Genomic DNA, 18,930 nt, shown 5'->3' with positions numbered 1-18,930 from the left:
GTAACCACCTGCTGTATTCTTTCTTTTATGTTGTTGTTCTACAGCAGCTCGATCACATGACACCTGATCAATATCCAATAAGGCTTTGTATGGACCATGATCCCAAGGGAGGGTCTTACTGGATGGATGATTACAGCAAGCTATAAAAACGGTCAAATCACTCAAACTGATTAGCCCCGTCGTGTGAACTCCCCTGAGTCATGATTATATGGCGAGGACTTGAGACGATGCCCCGTGAGCCACTTCCATCATCAGCTGTGTTTCTCTCCAACATCTTATGACTACATCTTGATGTGTGCATCAGTATGCATTGGCCTGTTTCCTGCATTAATAACATTAGCATAGCATTCATACTGGGGCATCGTCTAAATCGTCTCATAGCATATTTTCAACTGAACCGAAACTAATAAATGTACTTAAACAGAAACATCAGAGCAGAGAGCTCTGCTGGAAACAAAGTGGAGACAGCGTGCTTCTTTGTCTTTAGCTTAGTTTGTTGTGTTTTAACTTCAAGTTGAACTTCTTGAGGAAGCAGACGTTTTACGATTTGAAACAACTTTTTAGAAATGTTTAAAACCAAGGTCACATGATCTCCTTCTCTTCAAGTGAAATCAGTGTCCGCGCTCCTCTTCAACATGTGTGTGAAGTGTGTTGTTGTAAATCCACTCTGATCCTGTATTTGATCATGTCTATAAACCCCTCTATTTCAGCCCTGCTCAGAACAGGCTGTTTCTGTGTCTGTAGCTTTAAATATGTAAATGAGCTGTGTCTGACCACGCCCCCTCTCTGGAAGGGCTCGGGTGTACTCGCTGCTTTCTGGCTCCATGTCCTATTGTTTACGGTGAGAAGGCAGACTCAGAGGGCAGAACAAACACCTAGCTGTGGGAGTGTCACCCACCTGGGGGAGGGGCTACTGCCCTTTGTGATGTCATGAAGGGAACATCTCCAAACGGCCTGTTTGAGCACACATATTCTGAAAAGTGGAGCAGGCAGAAGACAGAGAGGATGGACTTTCTCATCATTGGGGGGTTTGGAGACAGACTCTGGGCTTAGTTTTACATCATATTTAAAGTGAACACCTGTGATTCCTCCATCGTTCTGAAAGAAAAGCATGTAAGGGAAAAGAAGGGATCTGTGGTACAAAACAGATACAAGAAAGATCGACCTACATGCAGAAATCGTGTCGACACTACACAAATAAAATCTGAGGTTTGGAGATTAAAACTGACTTTACAAATTGGCATGCATGAACTTCCTGTAATCTTTTGAATCTGTGCTGATTGCTTGAGAATCTGATTTGAATCATGCCATAGGTTGCCTGGAGTTAATCAATTCATTGTTCCCTTTCTCCTGACCCTCAGTGAAAAGAAGAATGATGGTCTATGCAGCCGATCTTCAAAGCCTCCACTCGTCTCACATGAGAACAGGAGCTGAGACCGAGTGGAAAAATACACATGCACGTAACAAAGGCTGTTATTAAGCCTACACGCGGTTACATTGTCTTTTCTAAGGCGCTGCAAGCTGCAGGATTGAAAGGAGTTTAATGGCATTGAGCTGCGAGGTCAGAGGCCAGATCTGGTGATTGGGTGAGAAGAGGGGGAAAAAAAAAAAACGAAACAAGTGGGAGGGAGAGATGTTGAAGACAAAGAGGTGAGACATGGAGGAACAAGCAACATCACAGGAGCAGAGAAAAACAAAAGCCAGAGAGGATGAGGCTTGACTCCAGACATGCTGAATCCATTTAGACTGAGAGGGAAGAGATGGAGACATGTCCTGCAGATATTTGTTCAACATTTGCTGCCAGGTGCATGGCTGTGTTGGAGTTGGACGTTTATAAGTTAATGTTTGCATTTGTTTATTTGCCATATTCAATTTCATCTGTGCTGTATGTTTAACATGTGGCATATTTGACAAATAAAGAACCTTGAACCTTGATATTGAGAATTCCCCAGTGGTCTGCTGAGGCCAGTGTGCGTGCAGAATGATTTCCTAACGCAAACTGAAAATCACCTTTTAAATAACTGGAGCGTCACTTCTTATCAGTTTTGCCTTTAAGATGTCTTTATTGATATACTTATAAAGCATCCTCCTCACACAGTCCTCGGTCCAAGCTGATGCACTTTTGGCAACAGGAAGCATGACGCTTGCATTATGCTGCTGTAATACTGTTTGTTGTTTTCAGAATTTTGTGCCACAGGCGTTTATGGAGTCAGCAGTTCATGTCTTCCTTTATTACGGCTGATTGTTGCTATGGTTGCTTTGTCTTTTTTTAACCACGCAGCAGCACTCTGCCTTTGCTCTCAGGTTGTTTATGTGCCGTGATATACTTAGACCTTATGGATAATGTAAATATAGGCTGGATTGAGCTGTGTGGGAGGGGTGGGGGAAAGGGTTTGCATCCACCTTTGACTGTCCCTGTGGTTGAGTCACAGCAGCGATGAACAGCACCTGACTCAGACCTGATGTAGGCCGTCCAGACGGGGAGGGGTGGGGGCACGGAGCGCAACCACAAGAGCTCTCAGGAGCCCACACAATGTGTTAATGAACGCTGTGGATGCATTTTAATCAGTCCACACAATTTTTCTCATGAGGCTCCTCGGTTCAAAGCCGGAGAAGGAGGAAAGCCACTCGAGGATCTGCTTACCCTTTTGAAAAATGCTCCTTAGACGTGCGACTGATTTAAAATACCGTCTCGGTCGGTGAAACTACGAGAGATCAGTGATGAGAATTTGAGGCAGTCTTGCTGGTTATGCAAGTTTATGATGAAGTCATTAAAGGAAAAGGAAGATTAAGGGAAAGGAGACTGAAGCGGCGTCTTCCTTCATTGTACACGTCTCACTCTTCTCCTGACTTCACCTGTTTCTGGCAGCGGTCCTGCATAATTTAGGGAGCAGTTCTCAAACACCTGCAGCCCTCAGGTTCAACGCTCTCTGTGGGCATGTGTGTACACAGGCTGTGGGTTCGTGCCCATGAGCAAGACACAGCTCCCGGTGCAGCTTCAGGGATGCTGTTGTTGGCTAATCTCTCTGTGGAGGCAGCGGGTGGAAAAATAAAATCCCTCTAGGCGTCACTGCCTCACACTGCTGCAATGCCTGCAATGTGAAATGAAAAACATCAAGCCTGAAACACACCTCGTCTTACTTGTTCACTGAAACAACATGCATCTGATCGTCACATTTCTCTGCTGATTTTCAATCTCAATCAATAATGCACCTGCACTCATCCATATGAGTGTTTGCATAATGTTCACATGACAGGGGCTCTGCAGGTATTGATTTTTCCCTCACTGCAGGTGGAGTAGTCAGACAGCTGTGTGTTATATTTAGTGATGGTGCAAAGATGTTATACAGCACATACAGAGGTCACATGATCAGCCTTAAGTGCTGCTCGGCCTGCACACGATCGCTTTCCATCTTGTGAATATGAAGCTGGTTACAGTGATTAATGCACGTCATGCTGCAGACGACAGAGGTGGAGATCAGAAACAAAGATAGTGAACGGTGGAATTGTTTGATGACGTTTTGAGTTGAGCTGTACTTCCTGTAAGATTATTGCAGCCACGCTGTTGGACACACAGAGCTCATGGTGTTAGTACGACGTGCATGCTCAAGCGATACTTAGCAAGCAGCATCGTCAGGGTGCATCATCCTGGACGAGCTGAGGTTGTCATGGCGATCAGCAAAAAGAAAACTCCTTCCATAGTGGCGTTCACGTGCATCAAAAAAAAGAAAAAAAAAAGAGGAGGAATAGAAACGTTTGGACACGATTGTGGTGAGGGTCCACATTGACCTTTTGATGACCTCCCTCAACCAGCCAATGAGAGCCTTTGTTAAAAGCAGCCCCCCCCCCCTGTTTTGGTGCAGAATTAAATGTTCAATCAAAATGATTGTCTTGGTTCCAGGCTTTGATCTCGTATTATGAGGATGTCACAGGGAAGATCATCTAAGGGTTGAGCTCTGTTTGTGCGTCTGCCCGTCTTATTAATGGGAGTGAAGGAAAACAGGTTTCTCATCATTCAGATCATTCTCACCTGCTCATGTTGCACCATGAAGCACAATGACACGCCGTCATGATCAGTCTAAAGGTGCATTAATGTTTGTGTTCAGTGAGTCTGATGGCAGAGGGAGTGGGAGTCATTTCAAATTAAATACGTGGCAATGAAAGTCTAAATGCGTGACACACGGCTCTCTAATGAACACATTTCTCTTTCTCCAAATGTCACTTTATAAATCTAACAACGTCTTAAGACCTTCTGTTAGACTCCTATCAGCACACGTCTTTTTGCACGCCTTCATTCGGGCTTTTAAACGGAGCATTACGTGTTTGTTTTTTTTTCTTCCTCTCAGAGAACGGAGAAGAGATGAGTCCGTTTGATCGCCGCTGTTTTGACTCATCTCCAAACCGAAAGGGTTATCAGACACCGAAAGCAGCCACTGACTCAATCTACCAAGTTTATCTCTAATTAACACGGATTAATTGAGCTTTTGACTTCGCTCTGCAAGCCAAGCAGACGGGTAATTTGTGCATGGGAGCCTATCATCGCCCCCGGGCTGTTGATCCTCACTGTTAAGGGTCCCAAACCCCTCGGTCATGTGACTGCCTGCTCGTGCAGCGTTTGTGTTTAATGAATTAAACAGCCTTACATGTTGAATCTAATTTATGAAATCTGCTGTGAAAATGGAACAATTACCACGAGTGCCATCTGTGAGAGAGAGAGAGAGATAATCAATGCTCGCCGCTGTTATTCCTATGTTTTTCTTATTATCTGCTTCGACGGCGAGAAACAACGCTGCCTGTCTCGTGTTCCTTGTTGGCGTTTGGGAGCACGGGTGCAGTCGGAGTTTTGTTAATCCAGGTCACATCCTGCGAAGGCTTTATGAAAGGAGTACAGTGTCATTTTGCATGTTTGGCAGGCTCACCTTAAAGCCCGGCTGCCCTTTACAAAGAAGCGTTCAATAATGGATCAGGCAAAGAGCGTGGCAGTCTCTTCCCTCTCATTATGATCCCATTTGATTACTCGCCGATGCTCTTTCCAAAGGAAGGAGAAGCAGGTGGGTTAATTGCACACTCTGACTGAGAACTCACCTGCAAGTTAATAAAACCTTTCCTTCAGGGTAGCATCATTATAAGATAGAAGCCTAATTAAAATAAAATGATGATTTAATAACTTTGCCTTGCTATGACCCTTGCGAGGGTGTGCGGTTATTGTGTAGATGTTCTGGAAATTAAGATATCAAACACAGTCCTCGTGCACGTCCTTCTGCTGTTCTGCAGAGCAAGAACTAACCATCTCTTATTACCCGCTGGAATATCACTGAAATGCATAGTGCTAACAGAAGCGACGCTGCATGCGTTAACACACTGCAGGTGCGTGTAGGTTTCTTAATATTTCATCCCTGCACAGTAACAGCAAGAGTCACCTTCTTTTTCCCTTTTCCTTAAAACCAATAACATCTTGCTAATTCGGAGGCATTGATGTGAGGGCAGCCGTGTCACATGCTAATGCAACAAAAAAAAAAGAGAGAGAGAGAGAGAGCTGGCTCTAACTGCTGCACCCAGCATGTAGCACATTCTCTGCCTGCATGATTACACATAATGTTGCTTTCATTATGGCTTTATTCCTCGCACAGCCCCCGTGCCTCTGCAGAGTTTTTTGTGCCGGAGCTTTTTTGCCAGTTAATTTCTGCTCCTTCTTCCCCGGCTTTTCAAAGTGTCTCTCTTCCTCCAGCGGAGCCGTCTTCCAAGTCAAAATATCAAAAATAACTTGACGCTTTGATTACGCCTTTTAAGGGGCCTGTTGATAATTGCCGGGTAAAGAAAGCAACTGTCTCCCCACAATCCAGCATACACGCAGGGAGGCTTTTTTCCTCTGTGTGAAGAGGAATCACATTATGTGCAATGAACAGCGCCTGGGGGCCGCATCAAACACAGTCTTAAAAACCTTTCCAGAGGAGATAGAGGCAGGCCAATTTCACAAGTGGCTTTTTATTGGTTGATTGCACAGAGGCCAAGTTGTTATCTAAATCCTCAAACTACTTGGGCAAAATAAGAAGTGCCTTGTGAGCAGTCAGGGCGTGAAACTTACCGCTCGGATGAAAGGCGAAGCAAAATGTTTACAACCAATAGTTTGCAGGATTACGGCTTAAGAGCCTGAGCGTAAACGCAACGCAGAGGTTACAAAGTCGAGCAGTCACAAACAGTGTCATTGCTAGCGCGTGGAAACTGCATTATGACAACTTTGATTTTCATGTTTTCACTCAAACTGACGGCTTATATAATCTCATAACGCATGAGCAGGTTTCACGCTTCTAAAGCTTCAGAACACACTCTTTTTTTCATAAGTATCTACAGCGCAAAAAATTCATTTTTCAAGATACACTCTATATGTTGCAGTCAGATCGTGTTACGTCAAACTAAACTCCCGGCTGCCGGTCGCGCCGCCGTCGAACAGGCCAACCTCTGGCACACACACACACACACACACACACACACACAGAGAGACTATGGAGGGATTTAATTTATCCTTTTGCTTAATTAAATCCACTCCATACTGGAGCTGTTGGGCTAATTAGTTGTTAAATAATTTCAAATCAAACATTCATAGTGGGTGTCCACTCCGCCCATCAGGGGGAGACAAGTTGATGAGAAAACTGACCTGTGATTGCCCGATTTAATTTACTCCAATTAAAACTAAACACTCTGCCACGTTTCCGTGGAGATGCTGGCCACTAGAAGTCCTCGCGCTCCGTTTGCTGTGCGATCTCAAAGCAGCGTCTGAATGTTTTTATTTGAGCTGGTTTGTGGTGTGTGTGTGTGTGTGTGTGTGTGTGTGTGTGTGTGTGTGTGTGTGCAGAGGTTTGTATTTTCTGTTGCCAAGCAAAAGAATCCCGCAGGATCTGAACTCAATCTGAAAATCTTAATTGTTGATTTTTTTCCCCCATAAAAGAGACTCGATGAATAAATAATCGTCGCTCCTTGCTTTTGAAATGAACCTCGGAAAACAGATGAAACAAGTTTCAGACTTTTCTGAGCAGAAGATCATTCATGGAAAACATCGTCCCCACATTTTGTGACACCAAATGTCACAAAAAGCCTCAAAAGACTCAAACATCACATTTTGAAAGTTGTGGTATTTTTAGGAGCTCTTGATTTGTTGTTTGAGATTTACTCATACTGGGTGTTGTTGTTTATTTAGTTATTCTATATATTTTCTTTTGCTAGTTATTTGTTTGATAAATGTAGTTTTGCATAAAGAGTATTTTTGTTCAGAAGCAGGTAGCGGACCAGCATGCACCTGGGTGGGCTTTTTTTTTTTTTTAAACCAGCACAAGCGAGGCAGCAGGAGTCGTGATTGTCTTTGTTCTTTTGCTTTCTCGCTTCTGCACGGACAATCGACGTCTTTAGGCCCCGAGTCCACTCGACGCTTTTTTCTCCGTTGATTTCAATCTGTGGCGAGTGGCGAGCGTTTGCAGCAGAAAGCAGGCGTGCAGTGATAAGGAACGGAGCCTTTGACAACATTGAGACATGATGGACGTGTCGCGCTTTTCTTCTCAGCTAACAAACACGCTGAGGTTGGCCTGAGACTGCGTACACTCAAGAAGTAACCTCCGATGCAGAAGTGCTTTTTTTTAGAACACCGAAGGTCGCCGTTTGATCTCTGAACACTTTCCTGCACATAACTCTGCACAATCAGTAAAGTAACTTTGTACAAAATGCATTTTTCATAATCACACAGCATGCTATGTTCTTCATGCACAGGAAGAAAAAGTTAGAGAAAGAAACTGAAATGAGGCCGCTGACAGTGATGGTCATCGACCTGGGGAGCGATTACAATCTGCTGTTTACAGTCGCTCACCTCTCAGACCGACCTGACCGCCCTCCTCTTGTCCTCCCTCATCAGAACTGAGAGTCAGAGTGCAGAGGTGAAAGCTGCACAAAGGTGCCTCAGTCTTCGACATGCAGCTTTTTTAATGAGATGTCGTGTGAACACATAGGAGATGGACGTCCTCGTCAAAGTGACATCAGCCTTTTTCTCTGGCACGGAAATCATCGAGATAATTAACAGCAGCGTGTTTGTGGACTCATGACTAGCAGGCCATTGAGCGGATGTATTTGTTTATTTTTTGCCACTCCGGTATCGACACACGTCACCCAGACTCATCCTCTCACTCGTTCGCCCCGGGCTGAGAAGTAAACAGCGGCATCATGGGACTTAGGAGGCCTGCGTGATGAGAGCGATTCATATGGAAATGAGTTTGTGACGGGAATAGAAACGTGTTTGCCTATTAGAAAAGAGCTGAGGCAGATGCATTTGTCATATATTTGTCTGAGTGGAGGAGTAAATCTTAATTTAATTGTGTCGAGCGTTTGCGTAGAGATGTTTGAGATTCACATCGGGAGCTTCTCCTGAACATATGCTCGGGATGATGGCGTTTGAGAGGACGACCTCGGCACCCCTGTGAAATAGCTGTTCACTGATTTAATGCTGAGTCAGATACCATTAGCTGTTATCCTCCGCCTCTCAGGATCCAACCCCGCACTAATGTGGGTCAGGGGCCACATTATGAAAACACCTTCGCCGTTCAGGCTCGTCTCACATCGCACCGCAGGAGTTCAGCCGGCACCAGGCGGGTACTGAATGTCACGCCGTGAATGAAGATGGAAATATTAGGGAAATGTGACCGATCACTGGCGACCACAGGGTCACTGCTGTGGTATTAATGCTATTCCATGTAGCCAGATGGAAAATACAGCTATATCCTACTGCAGCTTTTTCACATTTTGCTTCCAACTATCTCACATGACAAAACGAGAAGAGTCCTAAATACCAGACTGAACGGCAAAACTCTGTCCTGCAAACCACATGAATGTAGGCAAAGAAACAAAGTGTTGATTGTCTTGCCGCTGTGTCGCTAAGCTAATAGCATCTTGAGTTGTGGTCACTGGCTTTGGTATAACGAGCTGCAGGCGTTAGCGGGGCATCAGGTGATGATTTAATTGGCAGGTAGAGCCTGGAAGCACGCCACTCAGGGGCTGAATGCTGCTGATGTGATTGGTTGCTCTTAAATCACAAACAGCGTTTAACTGAAGAGACAAAGCGAACACACGTTTGGCCTTTTCTACAACTACTGATGGTTCATCGTACTGAGGGCAAAATGCAAATAGGATAGTTAACACTGATTGTATTTGAGGGATTATTCCTGACGACATTGTTGAATTTGCTTGATTGACTTATCATGTCGCTTTGTGCAGTAAATAAAAGTCTATGTAAATCTCTCCATGGTGAGATTCTAATTTATCTTCCTTTGTGCAATTTAAAAAACGTTTGCAAAAAGTTTTGAACCTTGGATCTAAATCTCTGCTGCAGCTGTCATTTCTTAGACTCTGCCCTTGATGTCACAGTGTTATCCATATTTATGTGATACGCGCTGCTTAAAGACTTTCTCCTTCAAGGCTGACAAACACAGTAAAAGCACGAGGATTCATGTTTGTTTCTCGTACGTCTGAATACATCAAAGGTCACAAAATGTTTCTTTTTGAAGGGCACACACTCAACGCCGTCAAATAATCACGGGGCTCGTTTGTTGGGAGTTCAGTCATGCAGGGTGTTTCCTTGATTCTTTGCAGCAGGTGATACTGATGATACACTCGTAGGATAGTTGAGAAGTGTTCCTCTGATTACACCCCGTGGTAAAGATATCCAATCATTTTGCTGATTACCCATCCTCTTAGAAAGCCTTTAAAGCCATTGAATCATATGGTGCAGGAATGCATGTAGTCTATGCATGTGTGTGTGTGTGTGTGTGTGTGTGTGTGTATGTGTGTGTGTGTGTGTTTGTGTGTGTGCGTGCCAAGCAGCAACCACAAGTGCTGAAAATTGAAGCTTGTGCAAAATTGTGCAGTTCCTGGAGTGTCCACTAGAGGCTGGCTGCAGAAGCACAGGAAGTCACATACACACCCATTCAAACAGCCTGTTTTTACAGACAGACATGAACATGTTTACAGCACATAGGTGTGATTAGCTCATGTCTCCATCCACACACACTGTACGGGGAGGTGAATGTTTTGATGACTCAGCAGTTTTGATTGGATGAAGGATCAGAGTTATTCACAATAAGGCGTGTAGCTGAGCTGATTGACAGGTGGGCGCCGTGTAACGGTTTGTCAGGAGGCTTAAAACCCGCCTCAGCTCTCTGCCTGTCGTTAGCTTGACTCAGAGTTAGCCTGAGACAGCATTTCACAGCAACTCGTCATCTGCATTACACAAAAATTCTCACAGACTTTTAATCGAACTCTAGATTTGTATTTTTAGTAAAAGCGTGCATTTCATATGGTTTGTTTTTCCAAAGTCAGCCATGGAGGAATTACACTGCCTCAGAAGAATATTGAAATATAGACTTTAATGTCTCCATGTGGAAATTCCTTTTTCACAGAACCGTTTCTGTCCAACAGACAATTTCGAACAAAGATCAGCACATAAACAAAAACACAGCGAATGTTCAACCCCAATCAAAAGCTCTGCTCAGAAAGGCTGTTTGTTCAGGGCAGCAAGAACAGCTGGGATCAGGCTTCTCCCGAGGCGAGCCTCTTCGCACCTCTGTCTTGATTTTAAAGAATTGGTGCCTAACGGATTTGGAAACAGAATACGAACGCCACATTGACGTAGCCTTTCAACTGTAATACAGATGCAGCTATGCAATCAAATAACATGCACCATTTAGTTCAAATTAATAAAGACGGCACGAACCACAGCGAGAGCAGGAGATATGTTGCAGAAGCAAGAATGATGTGAGTAATATGGCTGCTTTTAATGCAGCGAGCGAGGATTTAGTGATCCGCTACAAATGCACTATTAGAAAGCTGTTGAAAACTTAAAACAGGCTGATGCACATTTGGCAATGTTTTTCAAGTCGGCAGCAACGGAGAGACGGCCATATGGTGCATACTGACGACAGCAGCAACACTTTCCAGCAAATGTGAGCCAATGAAAGTAGAGACCCAAAGAGTTAGATTCTATGAAAGTCAGCGATTTAAAGAATAAATAAACCTCGGCTGAAGACCAATGTGGAGATGGTGCAAAGCCAGTGTCACCATGGCAACCTTTTTTTGCAATCTGTTTTCATTACAGCCATGCCTCGCCTGAATCTTTAAATCTTGAGTCAGTGTTTTAGCCTGAAGAAAAGTTCATCTGTTTGTTTATCCTTTCTTTTAAGATTAGTACCCCATCATATTTGGAGTGGAGTGAGAATTGTTAAACCCCCCTCTGTCATGTTTTTCCCCTTTTTTATTTAGTTTTTCCTCACTTGTCGATGAACTAAAAAAAGTGCCAAACAGTGTATTTCGTGATTGATTTCTTTCATTCCACCATCTTCACCAGTTTGACGTCATTTTTTCATCGGCCTTAGTAGGTCATTGTAACCCCTAAAACACAGAAAGGGAATTGAGACAATGGGCTTCACGAGCAGAATTTTTGTTTATTCAGAAGGTAATTGCCAAGTGCCGACTCTCAACAGGAGGCCATTTTAAACAGCACTGTTGGGCCTTCGTTTTGATTCATGCCCTGGTAGAACAGAAACAGAGACAGCAGACTTATTCAGCCGTGTGGAAACAGAGAGTGACTTAAAACTTCCTAAATCAAAACAGCAGGTGATAGCAAACCAAAATGTGGAACCCAGCAGTTCAACCTTTCTGTTTTTAAATTACTAACTACATACTGGGTGATAAGCGAGACACATTAGCGCTCACAACGATCCACCTTATTTGTTGTCAACACTAGTGATCAGTGTTAATTTGTTACTGTTATTTTAACTAATTCAATAGGAGCGTATCGAAGACTCACCTTCTTTCTCCTCTTGTTTTCTTTCTCTCCTACAGAACCGTGACACAATGGTCGACTGTATGAGCAAAGTCATGCTGCACGCGGTCGTCTCTTGCTGGCAACCATTCCTGGGACTGGCCCTTGTGGCGGTCTTTGTGGGTTCCACCCTGGGATGTCCCTCCCGCTGCGAGTGTTCGGCGCAGACCAAGGCAGTTGTCTGTCACCGCAAGCGCATGCCCAGCATCCCGGATGGCATCCCGACGGAAACCAGGATCCTGGACCTGAGTAAGAACAAGCTGACAATGATCAACCCTGATGACTTTATTAACTTTCCTGGGCTTGAAGAACTTGACCTCAGTGGAAATATAATCAGTTATGTCGAGCCTGGAGCTTTCAATGCCCTGTTCACCATGCACTCGCTCAGTCTTAAGAGCAATCGAATCAAGCTCATTCCTCTGGGTGTCTTTACCGGCTTAACAAATCTTACCCGACTGGATATAAGTGACAACAAGATCGTTATCCTCCTGGATTACATGTTTCAGGACCTGCACAATCTGAAGTTTTTGGAAGTTGGAGACAACGATCTGGTTTATCTTTCTCACCGTGCGTTCAGTGGACTATTAAGCCTGGAGATGCTCACCTTAGAGAGGTGCAACCTTACAGTTGTACCCACGGATGCCCTTTCCCACCTGCACAACCTGGTCAGCCTCCATCTACGATACCTCAGCATCAGTACTTTGCATCCCTACTCATTCAAAAAGTTGTTCCGGCTGCGGCACCTAGAAATCGATAATTGGCCTTCACTTGATCACGTGCCAGCCAATACCCTGCACGGCCTCAACTTGACCACCCTGTCTATAACCCACACTAACCTGTCCTCCTTCCCATACCAAGCCCTGAAGCATCTGCCCTACCTGACACACCTCAACCTGTCCTACAACCGCATCAGGCACATTGAAGGGGGCATGCTAATGGAACTAGTTCGGCTACAAGAGCTCCATCTGGTTGGAGCTCAGCTCACCGCTATCGAACCGTACGCATTCCAGGGCCTTCGAGGACTCAAAGTCCTCAATGTCTCTCACAACCGACTGGATACACTGGAGAAGGGTGTGTTTCAGTCCCCTGAGGCTCTGGAGGTTCTTCTGATTGACAACAATCCCCTGGTGTGTGACTGTCGTCTCATGTGGATCCTCCAGAAAAGGCATTCCATCTTCTTTGGGGACTCACAGCCGGAGTGCAGCACACCTGAGGGTATTCGCGGTAGACCTTTTAAGGAGTTCAAGGAGACCCTCCTGTCTTACTATGTGACGTGCACGAAGCCCAAAATACGTGAGAATAAAACACAAACAATCACTGTGGATGAGGGCCAGCAGGCGATGTTGCGTTGCAGTGCTGAAGGGACACCGAGGCCTGTCGTGTCCTGGCTGTCACCCCGTCGACGAGTCTTGACAAGTAGGAACCACGGTCGAGTTACTGTCCATAACAATGGCACACTGGAGATCAAGTCCGCAGAGGTACAAGACAGCGGAGTGTATCTTTGTCTGGCCTCCAACACTGCGGGAAACGACACCCTGATGACTTCACTGGCGGTTAAAAGTCTGGGAATGCTGTACGCCAACAGGACCCAGTACTACATAGATCCCAGTAATACCACTGCCAATGGGACGGCCGGTGTGACCCTCGGTTTAGACCTAAAGACTATTTTAGTGTCAACAGCGATGGGTTGTTTCACTTTCCTGGGAGTGGTCTTGTTTTGTTTCCTGCTCCTTTTCGTTTGGAGCAGAGGCAAAGGGAAGCATAAAAACAACATAGATGTTGAATATGTGCCTCGCTCAAAGTCTAACGGCACTAATGTTGACTGTGCAGAGGGGCAAGCTGGACCCCGACGTTTTAACATGAAAATGATGTGACTTCTCTTTTTTTTAAAATCCAAGATTGTGGATTCTGGAAAATGCCCAAAGTACAATGTATTTTTGAAAATAGGACTACTGAACTGAACTGGTTTGGGGCATCATAACAGAGAAGAGCGGTACCTAAAATCACTGGAAGTCGACATAATGCTTGAATACTGTGTTCCATAGATCAGAAATTGTGGTGGCACATTCTCCAACAGAATTTCAAGTGGGCAACTTCTTCAAAATGGATACAGAGTGAAACTATTGCCACCATCGGGACCTGAAGGGGAAGTTGTCATTTATCAGCTTTTTGAAATTTATATGCCCAAAAAGAACATTCAGTTTTGGGTTGGATCTAAAGACTCTGCTGAACCATGTACAGTACAAATTTGTATCTAAGCTATTAACCTACTTTGTTTAGTCTTGCGCCATGCTTACTCCAAGAACAAATCAATGAAACAGCCCATTATTTCCTATGTTCAATACTTTGCATAAGTGTACGTAATGCTTCATTATGTACATGTACGTGCATCTTCATTCAAACGGACTATTCACAGCAATATTCATGAGACACGCTAGCCACAATTGATATACCCCACGTGTTCAGCGAGAACATACTTCAGACTTCTGACGTTGTCATGGATTCAGGAAGGGCTTCTATGGTTGATTATCTGTCCCTGCTCTCCCCAAATTGACTTCTGGATATTAACAAATATATATTATTTATCGGTGAAAATGAAAGAAAAGAGATTTTATTTATAAAAAAAATGTTGAGCATACAAAAATCCGTCCTCTAACACTGTTCAGGATCTAATATTATCCTTGGGTCATCCTAAAGATGAGCCAGCATTGATCAAGTTCCTACATGAACCACGTTTATGTCCTATTTTTGTCTCTTTTTATTACTTTAACTGTACTTTTGCTGGTTGGCAAATTACATGTGTCAATTTTATTATTACAGTGACATTTGCATATTTTTTCCCCAGTAGAAAATCTGGACTTTGTTGTGGTAGTTCCTCATTTTGTTGTTGAATCATTTAGATTGTGAAAACTTCAAAGTAAAAGTTAAAAAAATGTATGTGGAAATAAATGAAGATGTATTTGTATCACTGAGTCTGACTATGTGGATGCTGCCACAGCGTGAAATCATCATACAGTAACACTTACATGACATGTGGTACAAACACCAAGGCTGCTATTACATGAGGTTAGGTAACACGATTCATCCAAAAATGTAAGCAGAACTACACACTCACCACTTCTTATGAACAAAAGAAAGAAACACATTTTACTCATCGCCTGTTTCAAAATATTCTCAAAAAATATTCAGAGCAACTACCTAGCTGGCTATCGTTGGCTAGCCTGTTTGGAGCAATGTTTTGCCTCCAACTAAGCCCCGCCCACCAAAACCCATCACACTGTTTACTCACACTAAAAGGCTGTATACTTGTGTACTGTGTGAATCTATCAAAAGTAAACAAATCAAGCCTATATGTTAATGGGAGATGTTAATCTCCCATGATCTTTGATGAACCTCCAACTTACACATTCAAACATTTAAAGCAAAACATCCCTGCATGTTTGCATCATTAATGTAAATCCGTAGCAGAAGGCTGTAATGGTTGTAAGCATATTTGCCCTAGTTACTCTATTTAAGTTTCAGTTTTCTACAAATACACTTTAAGACGACCATCAATAAATGATACTGATAACCTCCACAAATAATCCAATTAAATTAATAATGCATGAACAGTACTTTGTTTAAAGCAGTGTGTGAAACTATTTACAATGTTTATCTTAACACTAAATGTTAGAAATGCAGTTTCTATAACGATTGATCCCTAAAGGACACACCAAGCTTTAGTCATTTGTAATAATACCGTGGGATATAGCCTTGCTCATCACGGTTCACTTTAAGTGTACATACTTTGCATTTTTTTTATTCAACAGAACTTTCATCACTCGCTGACATTTATGGAGAATTTCTGTGAGCAATAACTTTTCATAGTCTGGTATTATCTGCTTTATTTTTTCTGTGTGACATGAAATACTTACCAACTATGCAGTATTTATTCTGCTTTGATTTAAAGGTCACATATTCTCCTCCTCCTCCTCCTATTTGATCATGTCTATAAACCCCTCTATTTCAGCCCTGCTCAGAACAGGCTGTTTCTGTGTCTGTAGCTTTAAATATGTAAATGAGCTGTGTCTGACCACGCCCCCTCTCTGGAATTGCTCGGGTGTACTCGCTGCTTTCTGGCTCCATGTCCTATTGTTTACGGTGAGAAGGCAGACTCAGAGGGCAGAACAAACACCTAGCTGTGGGAGTGTCACCCACCTGGGGGAGGGGCTACTGCCCTTTGTGATGTCATGACGGGAAAATCTCCAAACGGCCTGTTTGAGCACACATTTTCTGAAAAGTGGAGCAGGCAGAAGACGGAGAGGACGGACTTTTCTCATCATTGGGAGGTTTGTAGACAGACTGAGTCACATGTTAGAGTTAGAGGAACATGAAGAAGTTTGTTTTGCATCATGTGACCTGCAGTTGGTCCGTAGACAAAGTGTTAGAACAAACACGTGTTAAAAGCCTGCAGTGATAATTGTTCCCTTCTTTCTGTTGTGTCACTTGCTCTATCCCTTGTTTTGTGCAGTATCAAAAGCTTACAGTGTAGCTCTGGTTTCTGAGTCTGCAGGTCTCCGGGGTCGCATCAGAAATCAGAGCACCAAATGCTACGTTTCCCCCCGAAAATACAAAAGAAACAAGGTTATCTTTGTAGGTCAGCGATGCCCACGTCCAAAACATACATGAGGTCAAATAACAGGAGAAAGTCTCTCCTATCTGAACAAGGAAGTGTAAATGAGGCCAATACAGTAAACTCCTTTCTCTCCTCTAGAATATTAAAAGGGTACAGTGCAGTATATGAAAAAACATTTATCCCTCCGTGGTGTTAGTATTTCTAAAGGATCTCCGCTCCAGCTCCAGCTTCGTTTAGACAAAATAAAAACTGAAGTAAATTGGCATGCATCCTTGCAGCTCCTCCATTAACAGTCACATCACAAACATGGCGGGCTCACGTCATCCTGGGCGCTGAGGTTCTTCGTCTCTCCGTTCTGTTTCCATGGTGAGATGCAGGACAACACTTGTGTGTCGTGCAGCCTCTCTTAAAATAATTGACCGCATGTTCATCGGAGTGATGCTTTTGGATTACGTCTGTACCCTTTGTGTCTGTTTGTCCCTCCTATTAATCATAATTGACTGATTATTTTCAGGCTAATTAGTGAGGATAATTTTTGCAAAACAGATGGGAGTCTCTCATCCTGACATGACTAATACAGTTGATATTTAATAAAACAGTTCTTGGCACAGGGACTGCAAAGACCGACATAAGAGTACCATGATTCTTCTAAAAGGATCGTTTATTCCTGCGGCTCTGAACGAGGACTTTACCAGACTTACACAGCAAAGCTTGGAACAGAGTTGGGGGGGCTGACTCAATTTTCCTGCGTCTGCAAACAGAGCTGGCCAATCAGAGGAGAGTGGCCATGTGGGGAGGCGGGCCTGAAAGAGACAGCAGCTGAAATACATTCCTCAGTAGGCGTCCCAGAGGGTCATAGATCTACTTCAAGTTAATGTTGTGACCTTCGATCAACTCAAGTTGTTCATGTTATTCTAAAATGAAAGCAAGTTTTTATTAAAACAGGAAATAAAGACTCGAAGTGTTTTAAAATGCGAAAAAAAAAAATGTTTTTGAAGATGGGTTTCAAAATGTGAATTAAAACCATTAATTGCATTTGACATATCAAATACATCATATGTGATTTATTAAAAGGAACTAAAGGTTTCAACAATGCCAGCAAAGCATCTGCACCACATTGTGCACCAGCTTGACCGACAGCTGTGCAGAAGTTCAGTGCAGTCCCTCCCATCTTACGTGGAGATATCTGACTCTGGACTGCAGCAGAGAACAGATCAAGTTAACGCAAGACGAGCTCTCCCCTGAGATCCACGGTTAACATGCACTGTGTGTCTCTGTGTGCAGCAGCAGGAGGAGTCTAGTGAAGCACTCAGAGAAGCATCTTACCCCCTCTAAAACACACACACACACACACACACACACACACAGAGCACAACATCTATGCTGATGTTGAAGGAATGAATGATTAACCTGCGTCTCATTAGGAGTTGTTAGCCATGATATCTCCTCGGTCCACAGGCCCACACACAGCAACCGTACAGAGCTGCGACTCTGGTGAGAAACAGATAGCATGGTAAACCAAAGCTGTGTCGTTCTGCTTGGTATCTGGTTGTAGCCGCAGTCTGAGGCAGATGTTCTCCGGCAGGTTTTGGCCGCGTGTGCTTTCATTAGGTTTAGCTTTCATTTGCTCCCCGGCGACAGGCCGCGCTGCCAAATGAGCTCCCATGTGAGCCGACTCTGGTTCCAAGCAGACGTCCGAAAACTGTGGCTGGTTGCACAATGAGAAAAAAAAATAAAGAGAGGAAGACGTGTGTGTGGTTTTTGTGCGTCCGCTGCACACAGTCAGACATTCATTAACATAAAATCAAACGCATGCTTGTGCTGAGAGACAACACAATGTTCTAATTATCTGGCTCATTTTGAATGGAACACACACACACACACACACACACACACACTCTGCCTTATTGTTCATCTGCACGTTTAGACGGCTTTGTTTTGTCTCTGCTCACAAACAAAGGTAGATTTATGAGATTGCAAAGCGTCGTTCCCTCTTTTTAAATATATACGCTCTCTCACGCTGGAAGGCAGCCGTGACAAACACTTCCAGAATAATGGAGGGGGAAACATTATTAGCCAGAAAAAGCCCCCTTCACATTTCACACTAAATGTTCCCCCGTAAGCCAACAGTCGATATTTCTTTGTTAGTGTGTTGCTGCATTCAGTAATTATGTTTTTTGCCCTTTCTGGGAAAGACGGCCTTGAAAGAAGAAACTCGAGGGTGGAAATTGAATTCTTTGCCTATGTAACTGTCTAATGACGAATGGAGCCATAAATCGCTGCAAAGTGACGAAAAGTTTAACATTCGTCTCCTACAGAAGAGACATTTTCTCTGTGAAATCAAATAATTATTTAATCTGATTATTCTATAGACGAGGCACCATCGTCCTGAAGTAGGAATTTTATTGCATTTTATTAGTGGCGGTGATTTATTTAAACACTGAAGCAGAGCAGATGAGAT

General features: G+C 43.7%; 1 protein-coding gene across 5 annotated transcripts in view; it reads left to right on the top strand.

The window, feature by feature from the left end:
- The window catches only part of lingo2 (leucine rich repeat and Ig domain containing 2), a 196,190-nt gene extending 181,371 nt beyond the window's left edge, over window positions 1-14,819 (top strand). For all 5 annotated transcript variants that reach the window (XM_079352036.1, XM_079352035.1, XM_079352037.1 and 2 more), the window contains one exon: window positions 11,875-14,819. In XM_079352036.1, coding sequence (XP_079208162.1) covers window positions 11,887-13,728 — 1,842 coding nt within the window. In that variant the 5' untranslated portion in view covers window positions 11,875-11,886 and the 3' untranslated portion in view covers window positions 13,729-14,819. The remainder of the gene's footprint in view (window positions 1-11,874) is intronic.
- The last annotated feature ends 4,111 nt before the right edge of the window (window positions 14,820-18,930 follow it).

This window comes from Symphodus melops (genome assembly GCF_947650265.1).
Source record: "Symphodus melops genome assembly, chromosome: 9".
NCBI classification, from domain to species: Eukaryota; Metazoa; Chordata; class Actinopteri; order Labriformes; family Labridae; genus Symphodus; species Symphodus melops.
This window is presented reverse-complemented; position numbering and strand designations above follow the sequence as displayed.